Raw genomic sequence first — 27,854 nt, forward strand, 5'->3', positions numbered from 1 at the left:
GTCACCCTTGGGACGAGTTTTAATGAATTGTGATTTTTAGGCACTTTCCAAAATCACACATTATCGTACTTTTTAAAATCACATTTATTTTGCTGCAAATTTGCATATTTAATGGGATCTAAACTCCAGGGAAAAAATTCATATAAAGTGCAAAAATTTGCAATATTTAGTCATGAAAATATGCGATTTTGAGGATATGTGCGAATTTGTGCGAATTTGAGGAAATGGGCGATTTTGTGTTAAAAAATGAAAACAAAATTGTGTATGGGTCCCCCCTCCTGAGCATAATCAGCCCAGAGGAAAGTGGGACAGTTAGGAGGATTGCCATCTCGTGATTCAAGGGATCTTGAGAAACAGTGACAAGATACAGAGCATATAAATTAATTCTATCTAGTGTGAATTTTCTGATGTCTAACTAGATGATTCTTACGTGCAAAACACTTGCTGCATTCTGAGCAACTAAATGGTTTCTCTCCTGTGTGACTCCTCTGATGTCTAACAAGGTCGTAGCTCTGTGTAAAGCACTTGCTACATTCAGAACATTTAAATGGTTTCTCTCCTGTGTGACTCCTCTGATGTATAACTAGATGATACTTCTGTGCAAAACACTTGCTGCATTCTGAGCAACTAAATGGTTTCTCTCCTGTGTGACTCCTCTGATGTATAACTAGATGTGACTTTTCTGTAAAACACTTGCTGCATTCAGAGCATTTAAATGGTTTCTCTCCTGTGTGAATATTGTGATGATTTACAAGGTTGTTGCTCTGGGAAAAACACTTGGTACATTCAGAACATTTAAATGGTTTCTCTCCTGTGTGACTCCTCTGATGTATAACTAGATGTGACTTTTCTGTAAAACACTTGCTGCATTCAGAACATGTAAATGGCTTCTCTCCTGTGTGACTCCTCTGATGGATGAGAAGCTCTGATTTACATGTAAAGCGTTTGTCACACTCAAAACACAGATGTGGTCTGTCTCCTGTGTGACTCCTCTGATGTCTGAGAAGTGCTGATTTATATGTAAAGCATTTGTCACACTCAGAGCACAGATGTGCTCTCTCTCCTTTCAGACTCATCATGTAATAGATCAAAAACAAATAAGCTGTAGAAGGTTTCTACTATACAGAGAATAGCTTTTGGCAATCCTCCAGAGGTAGAAAAATGATGTCTAGTGGATTTATCTGTGTTGCTTTCCAAAATGTCTTCCAAATGAAAATCCAATTACTTATTTGTGCTGCAAGAAAAAAAAATAGCTGTAGGTAACTGGGGTAATTCTACTATTACAGTAATAGTGTTACTTTATATATTGAACATGGTGTGTGTGTGTGTGTGTGTGTGTGTGTATCTGTGTGTATATAAATATACAAAAGTGTGTCCCTGTACACCTCCCAACTTCTGGTGGCTCGGAAGAGGGACAGTCATGTGGAGAAACAGGAAAAGAGGCATGGTCTATGAAAAGGGGGCATGTCCTTGCAGGGATGCTGTGGCCTCAGTCCACACCCCCAGGTTTGCCCTCTGCATTGCTGTTGTCCCCCCAGCCAGAAGGGAATAGATGCTGTGTGTGAGCTTGCATGCGGGGAGGATTCCCAACTGCCCCCCCCCCCCACGTGGGACACTGCTGGCCCCGAGAGGCACAGGAGACTGTCCCTAAACAATGGGAAGGTCCCGCAAAAAAATGGCACAGTTGGGAGGTATGTGTCTGTATATATAGATTTGTGCATGTACAGAAACCCCCCATGAAAATCCTGTGTTTGCCCCTGACAGCAATCACCTGCATTAAGCCGTTGTTACACAAATCCTTAATTTTACGAAAGGCAGAGTCAGTGCCTCCCGATCCTTCTGCCCTAGGCAGCTGCCTACTTGTAAACCCAGCCTGAGTAAATTAGAAACTGACATTGTGCCAGAGTCTACAGCACATGTGCCAGTCTCCAGGAACATGGCTGCTGCTTCTTGTACCTGGAGACTTCTCTATAGTATATATATATCTGTGTATACAGCTGCTGCACAATTCCCCAAGTGCTGTGATCTGGTGCTGCAGTGGTAATATGGGACATTGGAGTAGTAAGTGTTATACATGTAGGCAGGGGGTGCAAGGTTATTTACTAAGATTATGAAACAACTCAATTATCCCAGCTGCTACATATCTGGCTAATGTGGTATCATATGTTGTACAATGTAAAAAAAAAATATTTATTTGTAATACAATATTAACAGATAATATAAAAATGTAGACTATAATGTTACCAGTAGGATACCCTTTCATATATAATTATACGATTATAGCATTATATGTAACCATTGTTAAAGTAAAACGGTTTAAGTATATATGATAAGACAATATCTGCACACATTTGATTATGTATCAGTATAATCTTATGTATAATATAATTACCTTACTCTGGGGATCCTTCCTCTGTCTCTCTCTTACTCATCCGTCCTCCCAGCTCTCCAACCAGTAACTGATCCAGCAGCTCCTCCATCAGCTCCCAGTGGCCTGATACAGCCTATTTATAGTCACTCCTCCCCAGTAGTTCCCAGGATGCCCTGCAGGAATTCTCACACTGAGAGGTGACATGTAAATTAGGGTCACATAAAATTAGTATACAGTCATTCACCACAGCAGCTCCTCCTGCCCAGCTCCTTGTCTTGTAAATGAGGTGTAAATATTCCTAAAGCCACTTACTACAATGGGAAATGCTAATTGGTACTTATGTAATATCTGGGCTCCCGTTTTTCTTATGAGACCGCGTCCCCTCGCGGGGCTCGCTGCGCTCGCCACGCTTCGGGCACGGTGGCTCGCTGCGCTCGCCACACTATATAAAATCAACTCCATGCGTATTTGGATAGTAGGGGTAGGAAAAAATGGGGTGTATTTAACATGGGAGCCCAGATAATACATAAGTACCGCTAATTACACCCTGGCAGGGTAACACCTTGTATTGTAATTAGATCACAGCAGCCTCTGGCCTCCTGTTATGTCACCAAAGGATCTTTGTTTAGGAGTCACCTATTGTCTGGGCAGCCAGTCAGCAGAAAGTCAGTAGGAACCTCACAATGATTCAGTGCTAAACTATAATAGAAATAGACATATATATAGAAAACCTGATCAAAAGTAATTTTAAATAAAGACACTGCTGCTTGTAATGTTGCTTGAAATACTCTTTATATTATACTTTCACTAATAACTTACATTACACTATCACAATTTTAATCACTATGGATTCTGGAACAACACAAAAATAATCTGAATGTCCAAATTTAATTTAATTTTATTTATGGATTGGTAGAATCAAATAAAATTACAACTGTTTGAAACTGAGGGGGCGTGACCACGGCGAGCACGCTCCAATATCCTGTACAGCTAAAATTCAGCTTCCCCCGGTGAACCTGTCTAATCCTGCCCAGTGCCGAGCTAAATTCCAGGTACCTTGGCATGGCCGCTAGCTCAGAGGAGGAGGGGGTCCCGAATGGTGCAGCAAGCAGTGTGCAGGAGGATGCCGGGTGGATGCCGACAAGCGTGTCGGGAGGTAGCCGGAAGGAGCCGCACAGTGGACGAGTGACGGAGGTTGGAGGGAGCAGTGTGATGGCGGACGCCGACGAGTAAGCCGGAAAGAGTCGCTCATTGACTGAGTGACGGAGTGGCTGTGAGAAAGCCGGTTCCGTTATCACAGCAGCAGCAGCAAGCCGCAGCAACTGGAAGGGGACGGGGGAGACTGCAGGCTGCGGACACAGAGAAATAGAGAAAAAAATCAAAATCAGGAAAGATGGGAAACCCCGAGACATCCATACCGTCAAAGATACTAACAAAAGGATGACTTTAATATCGATACATCAAACCGATATTCCATGTTCAACCGAACTGGTGAACATGATGAAAGAGAGCGACTTTTTTTAGAACGGGACCCACCGTCACGATGGAGAAAGTAATAGAAAATATTTTTTTTTATAAAGAAACCCATAAAAAAATCTGTAGAGGAAAGAGAGCAGGTATAAAGAAACCAAAAACTAAAAATAATAAAAATGCTCAAAATTCAGAATCCACTCTACAAACTGGTGAAACAGAAGGTAAAATATTTAACCTGTCTGGGAGAGAACTGACAGATATTGAGATAAAAATTCTCCAAAAAGGCTTAAAATTTGCACCATCAGTTAAACCCAATAGTTTTAATCTTTTTCTAGATGTACAGAAATACATTAGAAAACTTACGATCAAACGTTTTTTTAAAACTCAGGAAAAAAATCCAGAAATATTACCTCTCACCCAGAATGAAGTGATAAAGACCCCTTTTAAACCCCAATCCACTTTTTACCCCACTCAATGTAGGGGTAGTTTCCTTGATTTTTTTAATAAAGTAGTATGTAATGAAATTAAGAAAATTACTGATAATCAAGATAATAAAAGGAACAAATGCAATCTGTCAAAAAGAGAATTTGAAGCTCTAAAAGGCTGATATCCAGGCTTGAGCACAGGTGACTTAAATAGTACCTGAGTGATTCTGATTAAACCATCTGTGCTGATGCCTGGATATCACTAAAAACTGCACTGTTGGTGTGCCTTGAGGACCGTCGTTGGGAAAGCCTGCCATAGAGGGTGATGTGATAACAATATATCAAAACAATAGCTTAATGTACAATATAAAACAAATAGAAAAGTAAAGCAGCGCTGTATTTACAATGAAAAATTTATTGTACACAATATTAAAAACATAAATTATATATTAAGAAATGAACCAATGGCATGTGCAGATATATATGAATATATTGGTGGACCCAATAATTATAATCACCGGTGTAGATATGGTGTTTAAACCTGCTCTGATCCTGAAGGAGGGTGGAAAGTCCTTATTTGCCACTTGGTGGTTTCCTGAAGCTGTTATCATAGACTACAACTGATGGCATCGATGGAATTAGCCTATCAGGAGTCACACTACTGCGAGTGGTCAGGAGTCCAATGAATTTTGATGTGGCTTGAGACTTCCAAGGTGGTAAACATACGATCAGGTGATTGGGCAGGATGGGAACAGTCCTTTAGCAAGGGGTTGAAGTCCTTAGGTGATTAGGGTCCAAATGGAGTGGTCACCAACGCGTTTCGCAGTGCCTACTGACTGCTTTGTCACACCTTGACTAAGCAGTCAGTAGGCACTGCGAAACGCGTTGGTGACCACTCCATTTGGACCCTAATCACCTAAGGACTTCAACCCCTTGCTAAAGGACTGTTCCCATCCTGCCCAATCACCTGATCGTATGTTTACCACCTTGGAAGTCTCAAGCCACATCAAAATTCATTGGACTCCTGACCACTCGCAGTAGTGTGACTCCTGATAGGCTAATTCCATCGATGCCATCAGTTGTAGTCTATGATAACAGCTTCAGGAAACCACCAAGTGGCAAATAAGGACTTTCCACCCTCCTTCAGGATCAGAGCAGGTTTAAACACCATATCTACACCGGTGATTATAATTATTGGGTCCACCAATATATTCATATATATCTGCACATGCCATTGGTTCATTTCTTAATATATAATTTATGTTTTTAATATTGTGTACAATAAATTTTTCATTGTAAATACAGCGCTGCTTTACTTTTCTATTTGTTTTTTCTTGTGCATTCGGGAGCTGACTACTCCCCAAAGCAGCTGCTGGTTTGATTAAACCACTCTTGGCAGGCGCTCCATACCAACCCAGTTTGGTCCCTTTGTTCTAATGTACAATATACAATGGCAGTGCCAATCAAGTATTGTAGGCGAAAATTTCTTAAAATACGGTATCCAGATTTAATGGCACACAGATGTGCTGCTACATATACTCTTGTATATATTTACATAATAATACTTAGAATTAGCTTTCTTTTGGAAGTATAGTACTTGCTTACCGATCCCCGAACTGGACACCTGAAAGTACAGATATTTCTAGGGTTCCACATTTGGTTTGTACAGCAGATTGGTAGAGTTGATAGAAGGTTTTTCAACCAGTAAGTTTTTGGAGAAAAGAAGTAGTGGAGTCGAATTGATCCTTATGTATCATATAGTGCTTCTACTTTCTGGGTATAATGTAGGTACATTAGATTCTCTTTATGCCATAAAAACATGTTAGTGTTAAGCTGTAAACTATTCAATAGTGTCATGTGTAAGCTTAAAAACATTTATACACATGGTGCATTACAGTGTGACGCCACAATTATGTTTTGCAGGTGACTCAGGATATGGGTGTCTCCCTTAGCTCATGACACCTCTGTGTATTCCACAAGGCCGTTCACAGCACCGCTACAATGATGCACACATGTTGTGGAATGCACCTTTGGGATGCTGAAATGTCATTTTAGGTGTTTGGACCGATAATCTGGTACACTGCTTTAACACGCAGCGGAAGTAGTCATGCTTGTCCAGGCTTGCTGCATGCTGCATATCATTGCCCTGGGCCAAGGTAATTATGTGGATGAAGACTTTGCAGTCATGCAGGAAGCTGAAGCAACACAGCTTAGGGTAGTTAGGATTACTTGGAGGGGGATGTGATTTGCATTGTGCTGATACGGCAGAATTTCTTAGGTATTTGGATGTATAAAATGTAAATATTACAAATGTACTTGTAAAAGCAATATTTTAAACAATAAGGGGGTATTCAATCTGTAGGTTACGGTGGTCGAGCTTGTTTGAGCGGCGTCACCCTGTCAGCTCGACCGAGAACATGCAGACGGGATTCAATGTCCCGCCTGCAGTGGGGCGAGAAGGGGGCATGGCCACGAGTTGCAGCCAGGAAGAGGTGAGCTGCAGCTGGCAGCTTGTCACTTCCCGGCCGTTCTCGGCCGAACGAGCCCAACAGCTTGTGAAGTTGTATGTTAGGAGAATAGATTGTCGGGAGGGCTTGCGCTTCAGACCGTGTGTAGGTATATATAAGATGCAAAAGTGTAGAGGTATACTACCGGTACCTCTTAGATTAGGCAATGAAGGGGGTTTACACCTTACGGTGTAAAACACCCTTCATTGCCTAAGCTTGTGAAGTTGGGCTCGTTTTGTGAGATACCCTGCTCAATGCTGTTGAGGAAGACAGGCCTGAATAGGGCCTGGCGGGCATCTCCCCTGAACGGAGATGCTCGCCGGTGATTGAATATCCCCATTAATGTAAATTATCTGTGAAACTTTAAATTTCCCCAATGTTTATTGGATTAACGCCCACCCATAAGAAGTATTGCCATATATGTTGTGTGATTTGATGCATACATACTGTTAAATATGGTGAACAAACGTAACATTGAAAATGTAGTTATAGTTTTTGGTGCATGTATTGTAAATTCACATAAGTGCTAGTGAAGTGTAACATATTTCAAAGCAATAATTATTATGTAATGGTATGAAAAAAAGACGAAAATGCATGTTAGAGTAGCCAAACTTTTTTATGCTCTTGATCAACATGTACACATATACATTATTGACAATACTGCAATTGTATGATTCATTTGAAAATATAAATGTATGTAAAATAAAGACAACAATACATTTGGAGCATAATTAAGGCTTTTTGGCCTGGCTCCTGATACAAACCCCCTTTCCACCTGTGGCAACACCACCCCTGGTTTGGACACTCCTACATGGGGGAGTAGTTGGGGAGCTACTGATTGTGGTTCTGGATACACTGCTGATACTAGAAGGAGCAGGAACAATTATATTGTGTTTGTGTGCTGAGTTGTATCTGCAGAGGCACCAAAGCCGTGGTTGGGCCATATTGGATTGGGTTTGGGCATTGACACTTTCATTTAGTGTCCTTAGTGAATCTGTTTGGGCCCTTAAGCCCTGGCTGATTTCTGATAGTCGTGTATCCATAGTGGCAGCCATACGTATTTCTGCACCAGCACTTAATCAGACAGTGTTGGCTACCTTATGGATTTGTTGGGAAACTTGTGCATGTTGTGCATTTGATGACTTTGGTTTTGCATGAACTCCACCTGCTTGTGTTTGAAGGTGTCTAATGACCTTGCCAGCTCATCTGCAGTAGGGGCTGGTTGGGTAAGTGGGATATGTTGGAGTGGCAGGATGCTTGGTGGCCTTTGTGCGATGATTGGCTGTGTTGCTTCCTCCAATTGATGCAAGACTCCACTGTCTCCAGTATAATTCTGGCTTCATCCTCCAGCATTGGCAGCCGTTGTGGTGGTTGGAGCGGTTGTTGTGATGTCTTAGTAAATATGTTGAAATTGGTAAATATGTCCCCACTATTCTGCAGTTTATGTGAGTGTGCATTTTTGATAAATTGAAAGGTTATGCACATTGAAAACCCTCCTTTATACGGACACTTTTACATCACCATATCATTTAACATGATGTGAGGTATAATTATATTGATGGGTACCTTAAAAAAATTACATCATATCACATTTTTCAGTCACTAATTTGCATTCCATTAAATAGTCAAATTCTACACAAAAAAATACGATAAGGTGCTTTTTCCGGACCTTACTAAAAATCTCATCCCATTCAATGTCACCCTTGGGACGAGTTTTAATGAATTGCGATTTTTAGGCACTTTCCAAAATCACACATTATCGTACTTTTTAAAATCACATTTTTTTTGCTGCAAATTTGCATATTTAATGGGATCTAAACTCCAGGGAAAAAATTCATATAAAGTGCAAAAATTTGCAATATTTAGTCATGAAAATATGCGATTTTGAGGATATGTGCGATTTTAACTGATGAAAATGTGCGAATTTGAGGAAATGGGCGATTTTGTGTTAAAAAATGAAAACAAAATTGTGTATGGGTCCCCCCTCCTGAGCATAATCAGCCCAGAGGAAAGTGGGACAGTTAGGAGGATTGCCATCTCGTGATTCAAGGGATCTTGAGAAACAGTGACAAGATACAGAGCATATAAATTAATTCTATCTAGTGTGAATTTTCTGATGTCTAACTAGATGATTCTTACGTGCAAAACACTTGCTGCATTCTGAGCAACTAAATGGTTTCTCTCCTGTGTGACTCCTCTGATGTCTAACAAGGTCGTAGCTCTGTGTAAAGCACTTGCTACATTCAGAACATTTAAATGGTTTCTCTCCTGTGTGACTCCTCTGATGTATAACTAGATGATACTTCTGTGCAAAACACTTGCTGCATTCTGAGCAACTAAATGGTTTCTCTCCTGTGTGACTCCTCTGATGTATAACTAGATGTGACTTTTCTGTAAAACACTTGCTGCATTCAGAGCATTTAAATGGTTTCTCTCCTGTGTGAATATTGTGATGATTTACAAGGTTGTTGCTCTGGGAAAAACACTTGGTACATTCAGAACATTTAAATGGTTTCTCTCCTGTGTGACTCCTCTGATGTATAACTAGATGTGACTTTTCTGTAAAACACTTGCTGCATTCAGAACATGTAAATGGCTTCTCTCCTGTGTGACTCCTCTGATGGATGAGAAGCTCTGATTTACATGTAAAGCGTTTGTCACACTCAGAGCACAGATGTGGTCTGTCTCCTGTGTGACTCCTCTGATGTCTGAGAAGTGCTGATTTATATGTAAAGCATTTGTCACACTCAGAGCACAGATGTGCTCTCTCTCCTTTCAGACTCATCATGTAATAGATCAAAAACAAATAAGCTGTAGAAGGTTTCTACTATACAGAGAATAGCTTTTGGCAATCCTCCAGAGGTAGAAAAATGATGTCTAGTGGATTTATCTGTGTTGCTTTCCAAAATGTCTTCCAAATGAAAATCCAATTACTTATTTGTGCTGCAAGAAAAAAAAATAGCTGTAGGTAACTGAGGTAATTCTACTATTACAGTAATAGTGTTACTTTATATATTGAACATGGTGTGTGTGTGTGTGTGTATCTGTGTGTATATAAATATACAAAAGTGTGTCCCTGTACACCTCCCAACTTCTGGTGGCTCGGAAGAGGGACAGTCATGTGGAGAAACAGGAAAAGAGGCATGGTCTATGAAAAGGGGGCATGTCCTTGCAGGGATGCTGTGGCCTCAGTCCACACCCCCAGGTTTGCCCTCTGCATTGCTGTTGTCCCCCCAGCCAGAAGGGAATAGATGCTGTGTGTGAGCTTGCATGCGGGGAGGATTCCCAACTGCCCCCCCCCCACGTGGGACACTGCTGGCCCCGAGAGGCACAGGAGACTGTCCCTAAACAATGGGAAGGTCCCGCAAAAAAATGGCACAGTTGGGAGGTATGTGTCTGTATATATAGATTTGTGCATGTACAGAAACCCCCCATGAAAATCCTGTGTTTGCCCCTGACAGCAATCACCTGCATTAAGCCGTTGTTACACAAATCCTTAATTTTACGAAAGGCAGAGTCAGTGCCTCCCGATCCTTCTGCCCTAGGCAGCTGCCTACTTGTAAACCCAGCCTGAGTAAATTAGAAACTGACATTGTGCCAGAGTCTACAGCACATGTGCCAGTCTCCAGGAACATGGCTGCTGCTTCTTGTACCTGGAGACTACTCTATAGTATATTCTTTATATAACCACTAAATCTTATAAATTAAATATGCTATACAACCTTTTAATATCTAAAGGTGCCCATACACGTTACAATTATTGTATACAATATTGTATACAATATCACATCTCATCGCATCTCGGTTTTGCGATGAGATGAGATCTAGTACAAAAAGTATGTGCTGCACATACTTTTTGTACTAGATCTCATCTCATCGCAAAACCGATATGCGATGAGATGCGATATTGTATACAATATTGTATACAATAATTGTAACGTGTATGGGCACCTTAATACCTTTGTTACTAATGTACAATGGGATTTGTTGGCCGAAAGGTGGAATGCAGATATACCTCAAATTCGGACTGCTAAACAACTAATCTATTTAAATTTAAAGGTATTAAAGTCACTTAAATCAATATACTTACAAGAAGTGCACATCCGCACATTACATAGGGCTTATAAAACACCTTATAGACGTAGACACATGGTGGTAGAAGAAAAGGTTTTTGCATCAAATGTGGAATTACCAAGGCAGTCTATGCCCACTGCATGTGGGATTGTTGTAAAATCCGAAGGTTTTGGTGTAAAGTGACATCCTTTATTAATCAGATGTTGCAGACTCAATGGAGTACCCTCAGCAATAGCCCGAAAATGTATCTTGGTCAAGTGGACCAAGAAGGCAGCCCCAACCCTGGATATGGTTAAGCAAAAGTTGCTACAATTTTTTTTTTTTTTTTTAAATATGCTCGATTGGAACAGCAGTCCGGAATATGGACATTTTATTTTAAATGGTTACCATTCATAAACACAGTGGATGAGAAAACAAAATCTAACATCATGGGTGAGATTTAATAGGATGAGAGTTTCAGAAAGTGAGAGATTTTTTGAGAAATCTCCAGTTTTTTTAAAGGGACAATCATTAACACTGCAAAACCAGTTTGATTTTGCAGTGTAAATGATTGCCGCTTTAAAAAAAACCTGGAGATTTCTCACCAAATCTCTCACTTTCTGAAACTCTCATCCTATTAAATCTCACCCATCATGTTTAGTATAGAAAATGTTTGATGTCCCACAAATGTTTGATAAACGCAATACACGTGTAACTAAATTATTCAGTAAAAGAGGTTTAAGCGCAGAGATGGAGGAACCCTTCATGAATTGAAGGGGATAGAGATCTTCCTCAGATGGATCCAATATGAAACAGCTTTCTTAGAGATGCTACTTAATTGTTCTTCAGTACAGACCTGTCATATATAAGAAACAACATCGGAAATAAGTGAATATTATTGAGTATAAAAGAGTGATTTTTTTTTCTCTCTTCCCCCCCTTCCCCCCCCCCCTCCCTTTCCTACCCTACCCATTCTGTCTACGTGTCTATGTTTAGGTAGATGATATATAGATAAATAGTAATGTAACTGTGTAACTATGCAATAGCGAAAATTCTAGGACATAATGATTCTGATTTCGGAATGATTGTGGCCTAGACTTGGAAATCATATATGATACAGCTGACATGATGACTAATACTTACTGGTAGTATGTTAGCCTAGTTGGTAGTGCTTAGTAGAATTTCAATGATAGCTGTATGTCTGTGATATTCTAAATTTGAATATATTGTATTACTTTATCTCTGCGATTATTGATATCGCTTTGTTGCATTTGAAAAACGTAATAAAAAGATAAAAAAAAAATGTAAAGCTATTTACTGAGGGCATATCATACTTATTACGTAGGGTATCCAATGAAGCGCATCTACCCGAGTCAAGAAGGTCCGAAACCACTCTTACTCCGCTTCTCACCCAAGATGTGAACCGTCTACTATTAAGGCCTGGTGTGAAAGCTATATTGTCCCATAATGGCGAAATTGGTGAGGGGTATGAGGTAGTATTGAAATGGGTTTTACAATAGTCCCAGATTGTGCATGTAAAAGCTATAACCGGGTGGGATCTAGAGTCTGCTGGTCTATCTGATGGGGTTAGACCTAATATAGAAGATATCGAGGAAACGTGAGATAGTTCCGTCTCTATTGATACCCATCTTGGTTTGTGAGATGTCGCGAACCATGCTATCGCTTGGCTGAGGTGTGTGGCATAGTAATATAAATTAATATCTGGAAACCCATTTCCCCCTTTAGAGGTTGGATGCCGCAAGGTCGCAAAACTAATTCGGGGAGGTTTAAGTCTCCAGACAAACTGTACAAACCATTTATGTATTTGCACCAGAGATTGTTTGGGAACCTGTACCGGAAGGGTTTGAAAAATATATAACAATCGGGGTAGAATGTTCATCTTTAAGGCAGCTATTCTACCCAGCCATGATATAATATAGCCCTGCCATCGCTAAAGATCTTGTTTAATAGATTTAAACAATGGAACAAAGTTTGCTGAGTAAATAGCACTATAATGTTTTGTTATATATACTCCTAAGTATTTAATTTTAAGTGGGCGCCAGATAAATTTATAATTGAGTTGCAAAAGCTTTAAAGTTGGTATGGTCATATTTAGGGCTAGTGCTTCCATTTTGGTAACATTTATCTTATAACCTGATAGTGTTCCGTAGGTATCTAATGTCTGAAGTAACATGGGGAGAGACGTATGTGGTGAGGTCAGGGTAAAAAGAACATCGTCCGTGTATAAAGACAACGTATATGTGTCAGTGCCCAGGGTTACACCCTTTATATCTTTGTTAAGGCGTATAGATGCTGCTAATGGTTCAATAACCATTGCAAAGATCAGGGGTGACAAAGGGCACCCCTGTCTAGTTCCATTGGTTATAGGCAGCAAATCGGATAGCACCCCATTCACTGACACTTTGGCTGACGGGGAGGTATATAAAGCCTGAATACCGTGTAAAAAGTTCCCCTCTAGTCCAAAAGCCTGTAAGGTTTGAAGCATAAAGGGCCAACTAATTCGGTCAAATGCTTTCTCTGCATCGAGAGAAAGCACTATAGCTGGGGTATGTGAGCTATTTAATGATTGTATTAGGCTAATTACCCTCCTGGTATTATCCCTCGCCTGCCTTCCTGGAACGAATCCTACTTGATCATTATGGATCAAGTTTGATAATACAAATTAACCATCTTTAACCTGCCACAAATAGAGGAGGAGTCGGTGAATTTTTTACAACGTCACTTCTTCCTCCCAGAGACAAAGACATGTGTAACTTGGCATTCAATGAGACTGAATGAAGGAGCGGATGTGGTGCTGCCACATAGGAAGCTGTGCAAAAAGATTAGTCTCCGGGCTGCACAGTGGTTTCAAGGATGCATCTCACATTTATGATGCTTCTACTCCAAAATAGTGGAGGTGGACGAAAGTCTTTGTCCAGCGAAAAAATCATGTCGGATGTATCCAGCATCAACAGTGGCTGTTTGGAGGCATATCCCGAGGTACTGGCGAGTGTTTTGTAACGCCTGTGGCCAGCCGTGATGCCAGCACCCTGATGTCCGCCACCAACAAGTATATGGAACCGGGTATCACAATATATTCTGATTGTTGGCATGCATACAACAGTAAACTGCTTGAGCAAGCTGGGTACCACCATGCACGTGTAAACCACCAGTATTATTTCATGGACCTAAAGACTGGGGTTCATACCCAAAAAATCAAAAGGCTGTAGGGAACTTGCAAGTGGAGAAAGGGGCACTGCGCGCCAATATCTGGACTCATACCTTCAGGAGTTAATTTGGCGCAAAACTATTGGTGTAGAAATCGCTTTCCAGCGGATTTTATATGCTGTAACTCTACTCCCAACGGCCGACAAACTAGCCGACACAAATCAAGACACATCTGCGTCAACTTCAGCTGCATTTGACGTAAATGCAGAAACTGAAGAATAACTGTTTTAATATTTTCTTTGACTTGTTATTTGATATTATTGTACTTTGTTCAATGTTTTTTTCTTCTTTATTATTTACTAAAATCCAGTTACCAGTTAACACATGTCGTCATTACTGTTTCAGATGTATGATATGGCAGGAGTGAATGTTTTCTTTAAACACCCCCACTATCTATGCCAACCTGAAGCATGGCGAGCACAGTGAGCCCCGCGTCCTTCTGACTTGTTCATACCCCCACCATTCACGTCAGCGTGGAGTTGACATAATAAAGTGTGGCGAGCGCAGCGAGCGACCAAGCCCGAAGAGTAGCGAGCGCAGTGCGCCATGCGAGGGGATGCGGAATACATGCAAAGTAATCCTCGTCCCCTCGCGTTCCCTCCCCTTTATAAAGTCAACTCCATGCCGACGTGGATAGTGGGGGTATGAATAAGTTGGAAGGAGGCGTACCTCTGTGCTTGCCATGTTTCAGGCTGGCATGGATAGTGGGGGTTTCAAATGGAGGCATTTGCCAGTATGTAACATGGAGCACTGGCAAATGCCTCCTTTATTGTGCATGAGACGCACTTGCACCCGCACCCCCCTTTGTGCAGGAGATGCTTGCGCTACCGAACCCCTAACCCTGTCAGCAGGGTTGCCGTACCCTGCTGCAAAAATTACTGAGATGCACAAGCATCTGAGACGCTCCTGCAGACAGATGGAGAACCTCTCTGCCGGCACCGAATGATCCGCTCTCCACCGGCATCCACCAGCACAGGGGATCTGGCTTTTACCGGCGCTGTGTGAGAGGAGTCCCCTAGACTTGCCATGGATGCAGGGGACAGAGCTGCAGCTCCCGGGGACAGTACAGTGACTATGCTAACTACACAGGGCTGCCGCGGAGACACTACGCTTACCACACTAAGCAGCTGTTGGGCTACACTGACAATGTAGCTTAGGCTGCCGCCGTGAAACTACACAAGTAAGGCAGCAGTTGGGCTACACTGACAACATAGCTTCAAACATAGCGTAGGCTGCCGCCTTTCAAATGGCATGTTGCTAAGGGCAACCAATGTAATTGTTCACCTTTTCAACTAGCAAATAACAACAGATACTATAGGAACCATTATGCTTCCTTAGCCTCTAGCAACATGCCTGATAAAAGTGTAGGTACTTTAGATTGTCTTTATGCCGTACAAACGTGTTAGTGTTAAGCTGTAAACTATTCAATAGTGTCATGTGTAACCTTACAGACATATTTATACACATGGTTCATTATAGTGTAATGCCCCAATTGTGTCTTGCAGGTGACTCAGGATATGGGTGTCTCCCTTGACTCATGACACCTCTGCGTAATCCACAAGGCCCTTCACAGCACCGCTACAAAGATCACACATGGGGCCTTATTAAGATCTGAGCTCAGTACAATTTTCTTGTGAAAATGGGCAAAACCATGTGCACTGCAGGTGGGGCAGATGTAACCTGTGCAAAGAGAGTTAAATTTGGGTGGGGTGTGTTGAAACTGAAATCTAAATTGCAGTGTAAAAATAATGCAGCCAGTATTTACCCTGCACAGAAACAAAATAACGCACACAAATCTATACATGTTACATCTGCTCCACCTGCAGTGCTCATGGTTTTGCCCATTTTTGAACAAATTTGTACTGAGCTCAGATCTGAATAAGGCCCATGTTGTGGAATGCACCTTTGCGGTGCTGAAATGTCATATTAGGTGTTTGGACTGATCACCTGGTACACTGCTTTACCACCCAGCGAATGTAGTCATGCTTGTCCAGGCTTGCTGCATGCTGCATAACATTGCCCTGGGCCAAGGTAATTATGTGGAGGAAGACATTGCAGTCCTGCAGGAAGGTGAAGCTACACAGCTTAGGGTAGTTAGGATTACGTGGAGGGGATGTGATTTGCAATGAGCTGATACAGCAGATTGTCTCATGTATTTGGATTTATAAAATGTAAATATTACAAATGTACATTTAAAAGCAATATTTTAAAGCATTTATGTACATTAACTGTGAAACTTTCAATATCCCCAATGTTTAGGGGATTAACGCCCACCCCCAAAGAAGTTCTGCTAGATGTGTTGGGTGATTTGATCCATACATGCTGGTAAATATGATGAACAAATGTAACATTGAAAATGTAGCAGCCCTGTTGGTTTTTACATCAAGCCTATATTGTCTACCTTTGTTGTGGACAATATTATAGGGTGAGTGGCCTCTGTTTTAAACCTGCTGTTCTTATCTTGTGTTTTTATAATAAAACAGTATTATGCTATGTGATGCCTTCTATTCCATATATTCCGTCATTATTTGTGTTTGGGGAGGAGACGCTGATTATCGTCTGGTGATGTGAATGTCCTTCACTGAGCTTATTGGCTACTTATTATTGTCGACCATGTACTGCGGTACGAATCCCGCCACCTGTTTTAATTGATTGTCATTTTTGTGTTTTTTTTTTAATTCAGTAATTTTAATTGAGTTTTTCAAAATAACCATTCAAACAAAACACCCAAAGGAGCAGATATGCCAATAGATACATGGTATAAGACCAAATTACATGCAGTTATTAAAACCATGTAAACAGTATTAATCACAATTCCTGGGATATTTCTGGCACTGAATTGCCCCGAAGGCGCCATTAAAAGCAGAAATATGGAAGTGACAATCTTAGCATAGTGTGCTATACAAAATCGCTTAACATAAATAGTTATCCGAATGAGCATACACCAAGCAGAATGTGGTACCACCATGAGCTATGGACAGTGACAGGTCTATCTTAAAATAAAATAATTTCCCTCCAACACAAAATAAAACACCTCCCTTTAATCCAAAAGACACCCTACCACAAAACCCCCCACCCTGTACAACCCACCCCCAATTTAGGCGTACCTGGATCCCTGAAAAATAACTACCCCTTCCCCTCTACTACTATAAATTAGAAGGGAAAGCAAGTTAGCGGCCCTTAGCTATATAACTAACCTAGCCAAAACAAAAACTAACCTACCTCACCCATTTTACCCACCCCCCACCCCACTAACCCACTATACTCCCTACTAACTCATTTAACTAACTACCCCCTACCCCCACAAACACAGGATACTGACAGAATAACTGGCACAGAAAATAGGATACTGTTTTAAAATTTAAAGGCAACTTGAGGGTACGGATTGCAAAGTGTCCAGCAAAGGGTGCAAGAAAAGGAAAAGGAGGACAAGCCCCCAGTGATCCAGTTACAAAATAGGTAGAACCCCGGGTCAGGATGTGCAAAATCCACCTCCCCCCATCCATCAAAACATATTATTCTGACCACACACAAGGCCCTGGTCTATTACCAAAACAATGTCAAACATAAGGTATATTTGGATAATCGAAGCAATATGTGGCATTCAAAATTAGATTCTTACCTATAAAATATTAAACAGGATAGGAATACAGAAATACAAAATTCTCAGTATGATAAACAAACAGAATATGCAGTTATATATCAACAAAGGAGCAGCCAAAAATGTCAAAAGCTCTGTTATTATCAGGGATTGAAGAAGTTCAGTCCGGCCAGGCTCGCCTCCCATGGGAAGCCGTATATATTGCAGTCCCATCAACGTATATCCAGATACACACACGCATCAATCGGCAGTGTTGAGACAAAGATTCCAGAATCCTCCCGTCCAACCAAGGACTTCAAAACGAAAATGTAAAGAAGGATTTTCCTGCTGAAAGCGCGGCCGTCGGAGCCGTAGGGCAGAGATTTATATAAACCGCCAAATCAAGAGGCAAATCCCCAGTGGAAGTATTAAGGGATGGCTCCACTTGACAGAGTAAATCTGGAGGGTTCACAGGGTCAGTATATAAGGACAAATCCTCCTCAGGAATATCAAAGGTACCAGGGTCAACCCCCATCCAACAGACCTGATCCAGAAAGGTAGCAGAGGACTCAGAAGTTACAAGCTCAGGATTCGTGGAGTCATCTACATCCCCCAGTGTAGTGAGGATCCTCTGTGTAGAGGCAATAATGGCCTCCAGAATTAGATACAGAGGATCAGACATCATCGAAGTAGTGCATACAGGATATATTGCAAATAGTTATTGAAGGCAGAATGGTGGTGGCTAGCACACCACACACAGCTTTGATGCAGAGTGCACAAATAAATAGGGAAGTATTTACCACAGAGGCCAGGCAGCAGGGACCGCATCCACTGGGCCTTAAAGATGGCGACCGCGGTTCGTGGATCTCCGCCACAGCCCAGCAGGACAGCCCGTGGTCAGCTGGGAGGACAAAAGATAGCCGGCGGCAGGAGCGGATATTGAGACAGGGCAGTGAGGGAGGCTGCGGCAGCAATCAGGTCGCAGCAGCAGCAGGGAGGTAATAATACCTACAGCGGTGTCACAGAGCTCAGTTCTCAAGATGGCACCCGCACTAAAGCAGAAGGCAGCTCAGCAGGTACAAGCAGTCCCTCGCAGGTCACCCAGGAGGACTGCGTGCTGTACAGAGGACACAGGGGAGGCTTCAAGAGGCAAAGGAGCACCCAGGGCAAGACCGCACCACAGGACAGCAGCAGATCTTTCCCATCCAGGATATCCAAGATGGCGGCCACAGCACGATGCACCGCAGGTCCAAGCAGTCTCCACAGCCAACACAGACTGAGCAGGGGAGTCACAGGCAACGCTGGATAAGCAGGGAAGGCTCCGGGGGGGGGGGGGGGGTAAGTGAATAGAGGCAGGATGTCATTTTTGTGTATTTAGCAATATTTCACTGTTGTATTGTTCTCATTCTCTTTGAGGGTCATTTTGAAAAATATTGACACATAAAGAAGGAAAGAAATTCCCATAATTTCAAGCACCAAGGACCATTTGTAAGGTTCCCAACATTTCATTTCAAGCTCTAATATGTGTAAGGTATTGGATGTATTTTGGTGAAAAGGTAAAATTCATCTTTTACGAGGTTGACTCTTAAGGCTGCTGAAAGCACACAACGCGTTTCGGACCCTATCTGGGTCCTTTTTCAAGGCCTTGAAAAGGGACCCAGATAGGGTCCGAAACGCGTCGGCGGGCGAGAGGATTGGACTGGACTTGGAGACGTAATACCTGCAGCAGCGTCTTGATCCTGGATGTGCCCGGGCTACTTGGTGACTATACGCATGCGCACTTTGAACTGTACTATTTACGGTTCACATAACATCTGATAACTACCTTCAAGGACCTCTCCATTCTGCACTTGCCACTTTTCCATTGGGATTCTATATGTGTGTGCAATTTCATTTTACATTGTATCAGTTTGTGATGTATGGTCTCCTGCTAATGTTATTTTTAATGTGTGATGTATTAAAACAGTATATACTATGTGGAATATATACTCTCTTTTCATGTGCCAATGAATATAAGTTGGAGGAGACACAAGATATACCGGTTTTGTGGAGAGAAATTTATCACACAGCAAGGGAAGTAATCTTCTATTTATCTAGCGCTGGTGGTGGTTGACCCCATTTTTTGTACATTTGATTCCTATTTCTTTGGGTGTCAGAGAAACACCCTAGGGGAATAAGCACGCTTGCAGCTAGTGCACACCTTAGATACTCACTTTTCCTTTCCTGTATACTATGCAATGGTTATTACAGTCACTGGTGCAGAGGATCAGATACAGATGTTTCTCCTCTCTGGTCTTTATCAAGACAAATGTATATAAAAAACACTTCTTACATTCAGAAATGTCCTCACATGTAATTATATTGGGGGGGGGGATTCAATTGGTTCCTGCACCTCCGCTCTCCCAGATAAAGTGACAAAAGTCGTAATTTAAATGTTAATTTTATATTATGCTGATGGGTATGGATCATTGGGTGGACAGCAACTAGTTCCACAAGCATTAGGTCAACACCACTAGGTCCACATGCAAGAAGGTCGACATGACTGAAGGTTGACATGCAGGAAGGTTGACATGACTGTAGTTGACATGGGTTAGGTTGACAAGTCATTAGGTCTACACAAACATTTTGTCGACATGGTGAAGGTCAACATTCAAAAAGGTCCACATGGGTTTTTTCCACTTTTTTTGTCCCGAATTTCAACATAATCGACATGGGCACTGAAACAAAGCACCGTGCCCCCTTGCGCCTCTCTGCTGGTCGCTGACCATCTATAATGACGCATATATAAAGAATGATTCTCAGGTCCCTTATATATGTTTACACATTCGGGAGGAAGTGGGTGGGAGCTGACATCTGTTGATATCAGCTGCCTGCTTCCTGGTCACTGGGCAATTGCCATGGGAATGCCCAGCATTTTCATGGGAATGCCCATGTAATCCTGGGCATTCCCATTGGTGAGTACCTCGGCCCGCCGCCCCATGCCCTACCGTCTGCAATTTTGGGTGCATGAACCCAGTGAACAGTCTGTCCGCCGTGGCCACATGCACCTGATGGTATGCACATGGGCAGACATGCGGCTGTGCATGCAGATATACTAAACCTCTGTCCCCATGTGGTAGAACAGCCACTATGAACAGACCTGAATAAGGTCCCGAGTGTAGCAGTGTAAATCAGCTAAACCCATCTAACATTATGGGTATGACATAAAAACCATGCGGGTCACCTGTCACACATTTCTGCCACCAACTCAGGAGGCTGCAGGCTGAATTATCGGGGCCAGAAGAGTTTTGTTTCCTAATGCAATAACAATTGAATTACTCCCTCAGGTGAGCAGCACTGAAAGCTGCCACCACAACCATGTGAGTAATACAGGGCAGTGATACAAGCGAGCTGGTGAAACACATTATACATTTATTCCCTCAGAGCATGTAAATGACTGCTGTCCAGTGTGACTCCTCTGATGTGAAAGTAAATTACGCTTACTGGTAAAACACTTGCTGCATTCTGAGCAACTAAATGGTTTCTATCCTGTGTGAATCCTCTGATGTCTAACAAGGACGGGGTACTGGGTAAAACACTTGGTACATTCAGAACATTTAAATGGTTTCTCTCCTGTGTGAATCCTCTGATGTGTAACAAGGTTGGCCTTCTGGGTAAAACACTTGGTACATTCAGAACATTTAAATGGTCTCTCTCCTGTGTGACTTCTCTGATGTCTGACAAGAGATGACTTTTTTATAAAACACTTGCTGCATTCTGAGCAACTAAATGGTTTCTCTCCTGTGTGAATCCTCTGATGTTCAACAAGGATGTAGTAGTGGGCAAAACACTTGCTACATTCAGAACATGTAAATGGTCTCTCTCCTGTGTGACTCCTCTGATGGATGAGAAGCTCTGATTTATATGTAAAGCATTTGTCACACTCAGAACACAGATGTAGTTTCTCCCCTGTGTGACTCCTATGATGTCTGAGAAGCTGCGATTTACGTATAAAGCATTTGTCACACTCAGAGCACAGATATGGTCTCTCTCCTGTGTGACTCCTCTGATGGATGAGAAGCTGTGATTTACGTGTGAAGCGTTTGTCACACTCAGAGCACAGATGTGATCTCTCTCCTGTGTGACGACTCTGATGTTTGAGAAGCTGTGATTTATATGTAAAGCTTTTGTCACACTCAGAGCACAGATATGGTCTCTCTCCTGTCAGACTCATCCTGTATTAGATGAGAAACAATTTAGCTTCAGAAGGTTTCTCCTATGCAGAAAATGAGAATCGCTTTAGTGAGTCCCCCAGAGGTGTAAGAAGAAATGACGTCTGTAGGTGACTTGATCTGAGAACAATGTATCTTTCCAAAGTGTCTTGTTAATGAAAGTCTTGTTACTTATTTGTCCTGAAAGAAAATACATATATAATTAAAAATAAAGATAACTGAGTTAATTCTACTATACAGTTTTATAATGTACATTTATTTATATGCACTAACTCATATGATCTAGGCATTTACCATTGTTTTTATATATGTATGTCACCAAATTGCTATATCCCTATTTCCAGCCATGTGTGTAGCTTGGAGACCTCTAACATCCTGCAGCAGATACTGATACTGAGTATAATACACAATCTATTGAGGCTTCTATAGGAATTGTATAATCCCATTCTCTGACCTGAGGGTGTGCATTACTCACTTCCTGTCAGGTGCTGGTTGGTAGAGGAGTGTGAGCAGGGGCAGTTAGGGGAGGTGTGAGAGCAGGGGTAGTTAGGAGAGTAGTGTGAGCAGGGGTAGTTAGGAGAGTAGTGTGAGCAGGGGCAGTTAGGAGAGCAGTGTGAGCAGGGGTAGTTAGGAGAGGAGTGTGAGCAGGGGTAGTTAGGAGAGGAGTGTGAGCAGGGGCAGGTAGGAGAGGAGTGTGAGCAGGGGCAGTTAGGAGAGCAGTGTGAGCAGGGGTAGTTAGGAGAGGAGTGTGAGCAGGGGTAGTTAGGAGAGGAGGGTGAGCAGGGGCAGGTAGAAGAGGAGTGTGAGCAGGGGTAGTTAGGAGAGGAGTGTGAGCAGGGGTAGTTAGGAGAGGAGTGTGAGAAGGGGTAGGTAGGAGAGGAGTGTGAGTGTGCCTAACAATACTAGCTACTTATCTCATCAGGATATTACTGCATGTGGCTTACATACTAATTGGAAATGTTGCAGCTGCTTACTAACCGGATGATACTGGCATAAGCTACAAACCTCCTGCTGATTGTACAGTGGATGATTTATTAACTATTTCCGAAACAGCTCACTGTGTTTATTCATTGCTGGGAGCCCGCCTGAAGCTATACATCTAATGTCATTGAATTCAGGCTGATTAGCTATTTTGTTACCAAGTATTGTTTGTATTTTACATGTCCTTTTCCATTTATGTGGATTTTTTTATGAATTTACAAAAGTCTTTTTAACTATACAGTGTGTCCTGTATCATTGTGGTCAGCATGGGGTACCATTCAAATACATATCAACCCATCAGATCAGTGTTTTTTTTTTTTTTTTAGAAACTCTGCATTTAGAGCTGTGGTGGGCTCTTTTTACACTAGCAGCAGCTGGGTTGAATGAAACTTATGTAGGGGACATACCAGGAAGATTTGGCCTCAAAACAACCGTTATAGATACAATCTCGACGATAAATGTAAATTGGGCATATTTTCTGATCCGATGTGCGGCCCCATGGGTCATTTGGTCATTTTCAGATCTTTCTTGCAGCAGGTAGGATTTGAAAATGACCCCTTCAAGTGGGTACTGATCGGGAGCAGATCATATGCAGATTGTGCACAGATCTGAGCGTCTACAAATCGCAAGACACTCGTGTGATCTTTTTACGATCTGTTACCGATCTCAATAGTTCTGGTGTGTACCAGGCATAAGACTCTGATTACAATCAATAGATCCCTGAACAGCGCCTGGGTTATAAGAGAGTGGATGCAACCCTAGGGTTCCCCCACCCTCTACCTTCCATTACTGCTGATACATTACTGGTTTATACACTGTCACTGACTGACTATAAATGTCCATTCATATATTTACACATTTATTAGGAAATCACAGTAATTTACAGTAATTTACTGTATACCATTATACTGTTTTCCAATACAATAATAAACTGTAATATCTAGAAGTTTTTTTGCAGTGTATTATTTATCCATAGACATTAAAAATATAGGGGGGTATTCAATCCAGCGTCACGACTTTCATGCTAGCCCTTCAGCCATGACCCGGTCCAGTTGTCGGGGGGCTTGACGTCAGGTCGGCCGGCGGGATTCACTGTCCCGTCTGCCGATTGCCAAAAAAGGGGCATGGTCATGAGAAACAGCCAGAAATCATTGAGCTGCAGCCGGAGCTCGACGATTCCAGGCCGTTCTCGGCAGAATGAGCCTGACTGCTTGTAAAGTTTGGCCCGTTCTGTCGAGATCCCTGTTCAATGCTGCCAGGGAAGACAGCATTGAGTAGGACCCCGCTGATATCTCCCCCATCAGAAATACCCCCCATAGACCAATATATGATAATAAGACAATATCTGTACAATAATATCTACAGAGGTTTGTTAATGTAGCTTGTTCTTATGTATAATATAATTACCTTTCTCTGGGGATCCTTCCTCTGTCTCTTACTCCTCCGTCCTCCCAGCTCTCCAACCAGTAACTGATCCAGCAGCTCTTCCATCAGCTCCCAGTGGCCTGATACAGCCTATTTATAGTCACTCCTCCCCATCTCTCCCCAGTACTTCCCAGGATGCCCTGCAGGAATTCTTACACTGAGAGGCGACATGTAAATTAGGGTCACATAACATTAGTATACAGTCATTCACCACAGCAGCTCCTCCTGCCCAGCTCCTTGTCTTGTAAATGAGGTGTAAATATTCCTAAAGCCACTTACTACAATGGGAAATGTTAATTACACCCTGGCAGGGTAACACCTTGTTTTGTAATTAGATCACAGTAGCCTCTGGCATCCTGTTATGTCACCAAAGGATCTTTGTTTAGGAGTCACCTATTGTCTGGGCAGCCAGTCAGCAGAAAGTCAGTAGGAACCTCACAATGATTCAGTGCTAAACTATAATAGAAATAGACATATATATATATATATATATATATATATATATATATATATATATATATATATATATATATATATATATATATATATATATATATATATATATATATAGAAAACCTGTAGTAAAGTAATTTTAAATAAAGACACTGCTGCTTGTAATGTTGCTTGAAATACTCTTTATATTATACTTTCACTAATAACTTCTATTACACCATCACAATTTTAATCACTAAGGATTCTGGAACAACACAAAAATAATCTGAATGTCCAATTTTAATTTAATTTTATTTATGGATTGGTAGAATCAAATACAATTACAACTGTTTGAAACTGAGGGGGCGTGACCACGGCGAGCACGCTCCAATATCCTGTACAGCTAAAATTCAGCTACCCCCGGTGAACCTGTCTAATCCTGCCCAGTGCCGAGCTAAATTCCAGGTACCTTGGCATGGCCGCTAGCTCAGTGGAGGAGCCGCACAGTGAATGAGTGACGGAGGTTGGAGGGAGCAGTGTGCGGGCGGAAGCCGACGAGTGAGCCGAAAAGAGTCGCTCATTGACTGAGTGACGGAGTGGCTGTGAGAGAGCCGGCTCCGTTATCACAGCAGCAAGCATCAGCAACTGGAAGGGGACAGGGGAGACTGCAGGCTGCGGACACAGTGGAGTGGAGCGAGGGGAGACCAGTATCTTGTTGAACCCAGAGCCTGGGGGACGTTGGGGCAGTGGAGAGTGGCGGCAGCAGATTGGAGCCACCTGCCACAGGGCTCAGTGAGTACAGTACAATATTGTCTCTGTGCTGTTTACCTTTGAATACTGAATACACTCTGGCTAATACTGCATGACAACCACGTGGCTCTGAACCATTTATCTGCAGACACAGGTCCACATCCCCCCTCTTCCTTCTATTGTGTATTACCCCCCAGACAAACAAAAAAGGGGCAAAAATAAAATGGGGAAAACACAAAACGCGGCAGAATCGCAAAATATGCAAGGCCCCCGGTAACTCCAACATCTGCCCCTAGAGGGGAAAGTCCCCCCCCCCTTTATCCCCCTGAAGGTGAAAAACCTATAGAGCAGAGCGTTGCCTCTATACAAAAGGTGTTATCGCATTAGCTGCCAGTGAAGGCCGCCTGACCAATAAAATTGAAAAAGTCCAGGAGGATCTAAATCTGATAAAGCAGACAGTACAACAGATCCGGGAATGGGTAATGGAGGTGGAAAATCGCACCTCAGCTCTGGAGGACGTGATCACTCCTTTGTTAGGGAAGATGGACGATATCGCCACTCAAATAAAATCCATTTACGCCAAAATTACTGATATGGAGGGGCGCCTCCACAGAAACAATTTGAGATTTGTGGGGTTGCCAGAAAAAGCTGAAGGACAAAACCCTGAACAGTTTATACAAAAATGGCTAATTGACACCTACGGGCAGGAGGCCTTCTCCAAATTCTTTATGGTGGAAAGAGCCCATAGAATACCCATGAGAGCTCTCCCCCCAGGGTCGCTGCCCCGCACCTTTATTATTAAGCTTCTGCACTATTCAGTATACAATACTGAAAATGGCCAGAAATAAAGGCCCTCTGACCTGGGACAATATAAAGGTATCCATCTTCCCGGATTATGCAGGAGAAGTTCAACGGGAAAGGGCCCAGTTCTACTCTATTAAAAAACGTTTAAGAGAGTTGGACCTGCAATATTCAATGATGTTCCCAGCAAAACTCTGCGTGGTACATGATGGCTCAATGAAGTTCTTTAATACGCCTAAAGAGGCTGCAAGCTGGTTAGATGGTAATTTCCCAGCAAAATGCATGGTGAATTCCAGTTAAGAATATGGCTATATGTAAATGAACTTTCAGAAAATGGACTTTGCCCAGAATATTAGTACTGATAGAGAAACTGAATGGTTTTTCTCGCTCGCTCCTGAGGGCTGAGATTTTTTGTGTTTTTTTTATTCTCTTCCCCACTTTTCTCCTCTCTCTTGGTTTCTTTCTTTTCATATCAAGAAATTTAACTGTATATGATATATTATTGCTGGGGTACTACCTTTTGCAAAAGGCGCTTATAAATTAACCATTTGGTATAAGGAGGGTTCACTTGGGGCAAACATAGAGAAACAGGAGTGGGGGAGGACCCCCAGCTCGTGGTCATTATATATATTGTCCCCCCCCCCCAAAAAAAGGGGGGGAGGGGGAGAGAAGGGGCGGAGAGAAGGGGGGTGTGGGTTATGGGAGAGGGGACAGGCTTGGGAGGGGGAGAGGCATTTCAGAAGGATAGGAAGGCATGCAGGGAGGGGGCGAGGAGGGGGGAGGCTATAAGGTTAACAGCATTAAATTTAATGGTATACATTATTGGTGGGAAGATTTATAATTTGAAGGGTCCATTCACACATCCGCTGATATGGTGCCGATAAAATATTCCCTCCTCTCATGGAATGTACGGGGGATGAACATCAAAATTAAAAGAGCATTGGTGATGCAACAAATACGACAGTACGCCTCAGACATAATATGCCTGCAAGAAACACACCTGGTGGGAAACAAGTTGTTATCCCTCAAAAAAGCTTGGATTGGATGAGCCTACCACTCCCCCTTTACATCCACGTCTCGAAGGGTATCTATACTGATCAGAAAGAGAATACCCTTTTCAAAGGAAACAGTAGAGATAGATTAGAAACCTCTTGGCAAGAATTCTTTGACAAAAACAGGGACACAGGGTCGGTGGCTTAAAAACCTCATATAGGAGGGAGGAACAGAATCTGGAAACAAGCTGTAAGGATTTAGAACAAAAATACCTGAGCAATAGAACAGAGGATAATAAACGGGAGTGGATTAAAGCCCAGGATATCTGGCATAAATGCCCCTCTGATAAGGAAATATATAAAGATCTTTTTGCTGGACATACCATCTATGCTAATGGAGATAGACCCAGCAGCTTTCTGGCACACCTCTCACGCTCAGACCAACCTGGGAACACAGTGCTGGAAATTCACAACTCTGGGGGGGATATAGTTCAGCAGACCCCAGAGATAGAGGAGTGTTTCAGGCACTACTATCACGAACTATACACCTCCCAACAGGGCCGGTCCCCTGAGGATATTCATATGTTCCTATCAGGGATAAAAAAAAAAAATAGAATGTCAAGGG

General features: G+C 42.3%; 1 protein-coding gene and 1 pseudogene across 1 annotated transcript; both read right to left on the reverse strand.

Annotated features, from left to right (window-relative positions):
- Nucleotides 1-386: 386 nt before the first annotated feature.
- LOC146073324 (uncharacterized) lies at nt 387-18,319 on the reverse strand. The gene is made up of 3 exons (XM_083180501.1): nt 18,182-18,319; nt 8,895-9,249; nt 387-997 (listed from the first exon to the last, which is right to left on the reverse strand). Exons 1-3 carry the CDS (start codon nt 18,317-18,319, stop codon nt 387-389), a joined length of 1,104 nt encoding a protein of 367 aa, XP_083036627.1.
- A 2,721-nt stretch (nt 18,320-21,040) lies between these two features.
- Nucleotides 21,041-21,850, reverse strand: LOC146073325 (uncharacterized; annotated as a pseudogene).
- Between the last annotated feature and the right edge of the window lie 6,004 nt (nt 21,851-27,854).

The sequence above is a fragment of the Crinia signifera genome, chromosome 4 (assembly GCF_055691185.1).
Source record: "Crinia signifera chromosome 4, ASM5569118v1, whole genome shotgun sequence".
Classification (NCBI taxonomy): domain Eukaryota; kingdom Metazoa; phylum Chordata; class Amphibia; order Anura; family Myobatrachidae; genus Crinia; species Crinia signifera.

What these genes read in the sequence shown, in the direction of transcription:
- LOC146073324 (XM_083180501.1), bottom strand. Translation starts at nt 18,319, where the DNA reads ATGTCTGATCCTCTGTATCTAATTCTGGAGGCCATTATTGCCTCTACA. An exon ending in CTGCTACCTTTCTGGATCAG is followed by an intron (nt 9,250 to 18,181) that starts GTCTGTTGGATG and finishes TGTTTTTCCCAG; the next exon opens with AGCAACAACCTTGTAAATCA. An exon ending in TAAGAATCATCTAGTTAGAC is followed by an intron (nt 998 to 8,894) that starts ATCAGAAAATTC and finishes CACTTCTCAGAC; the next exon opens with ATCAGAGGAGTCACACAGGA.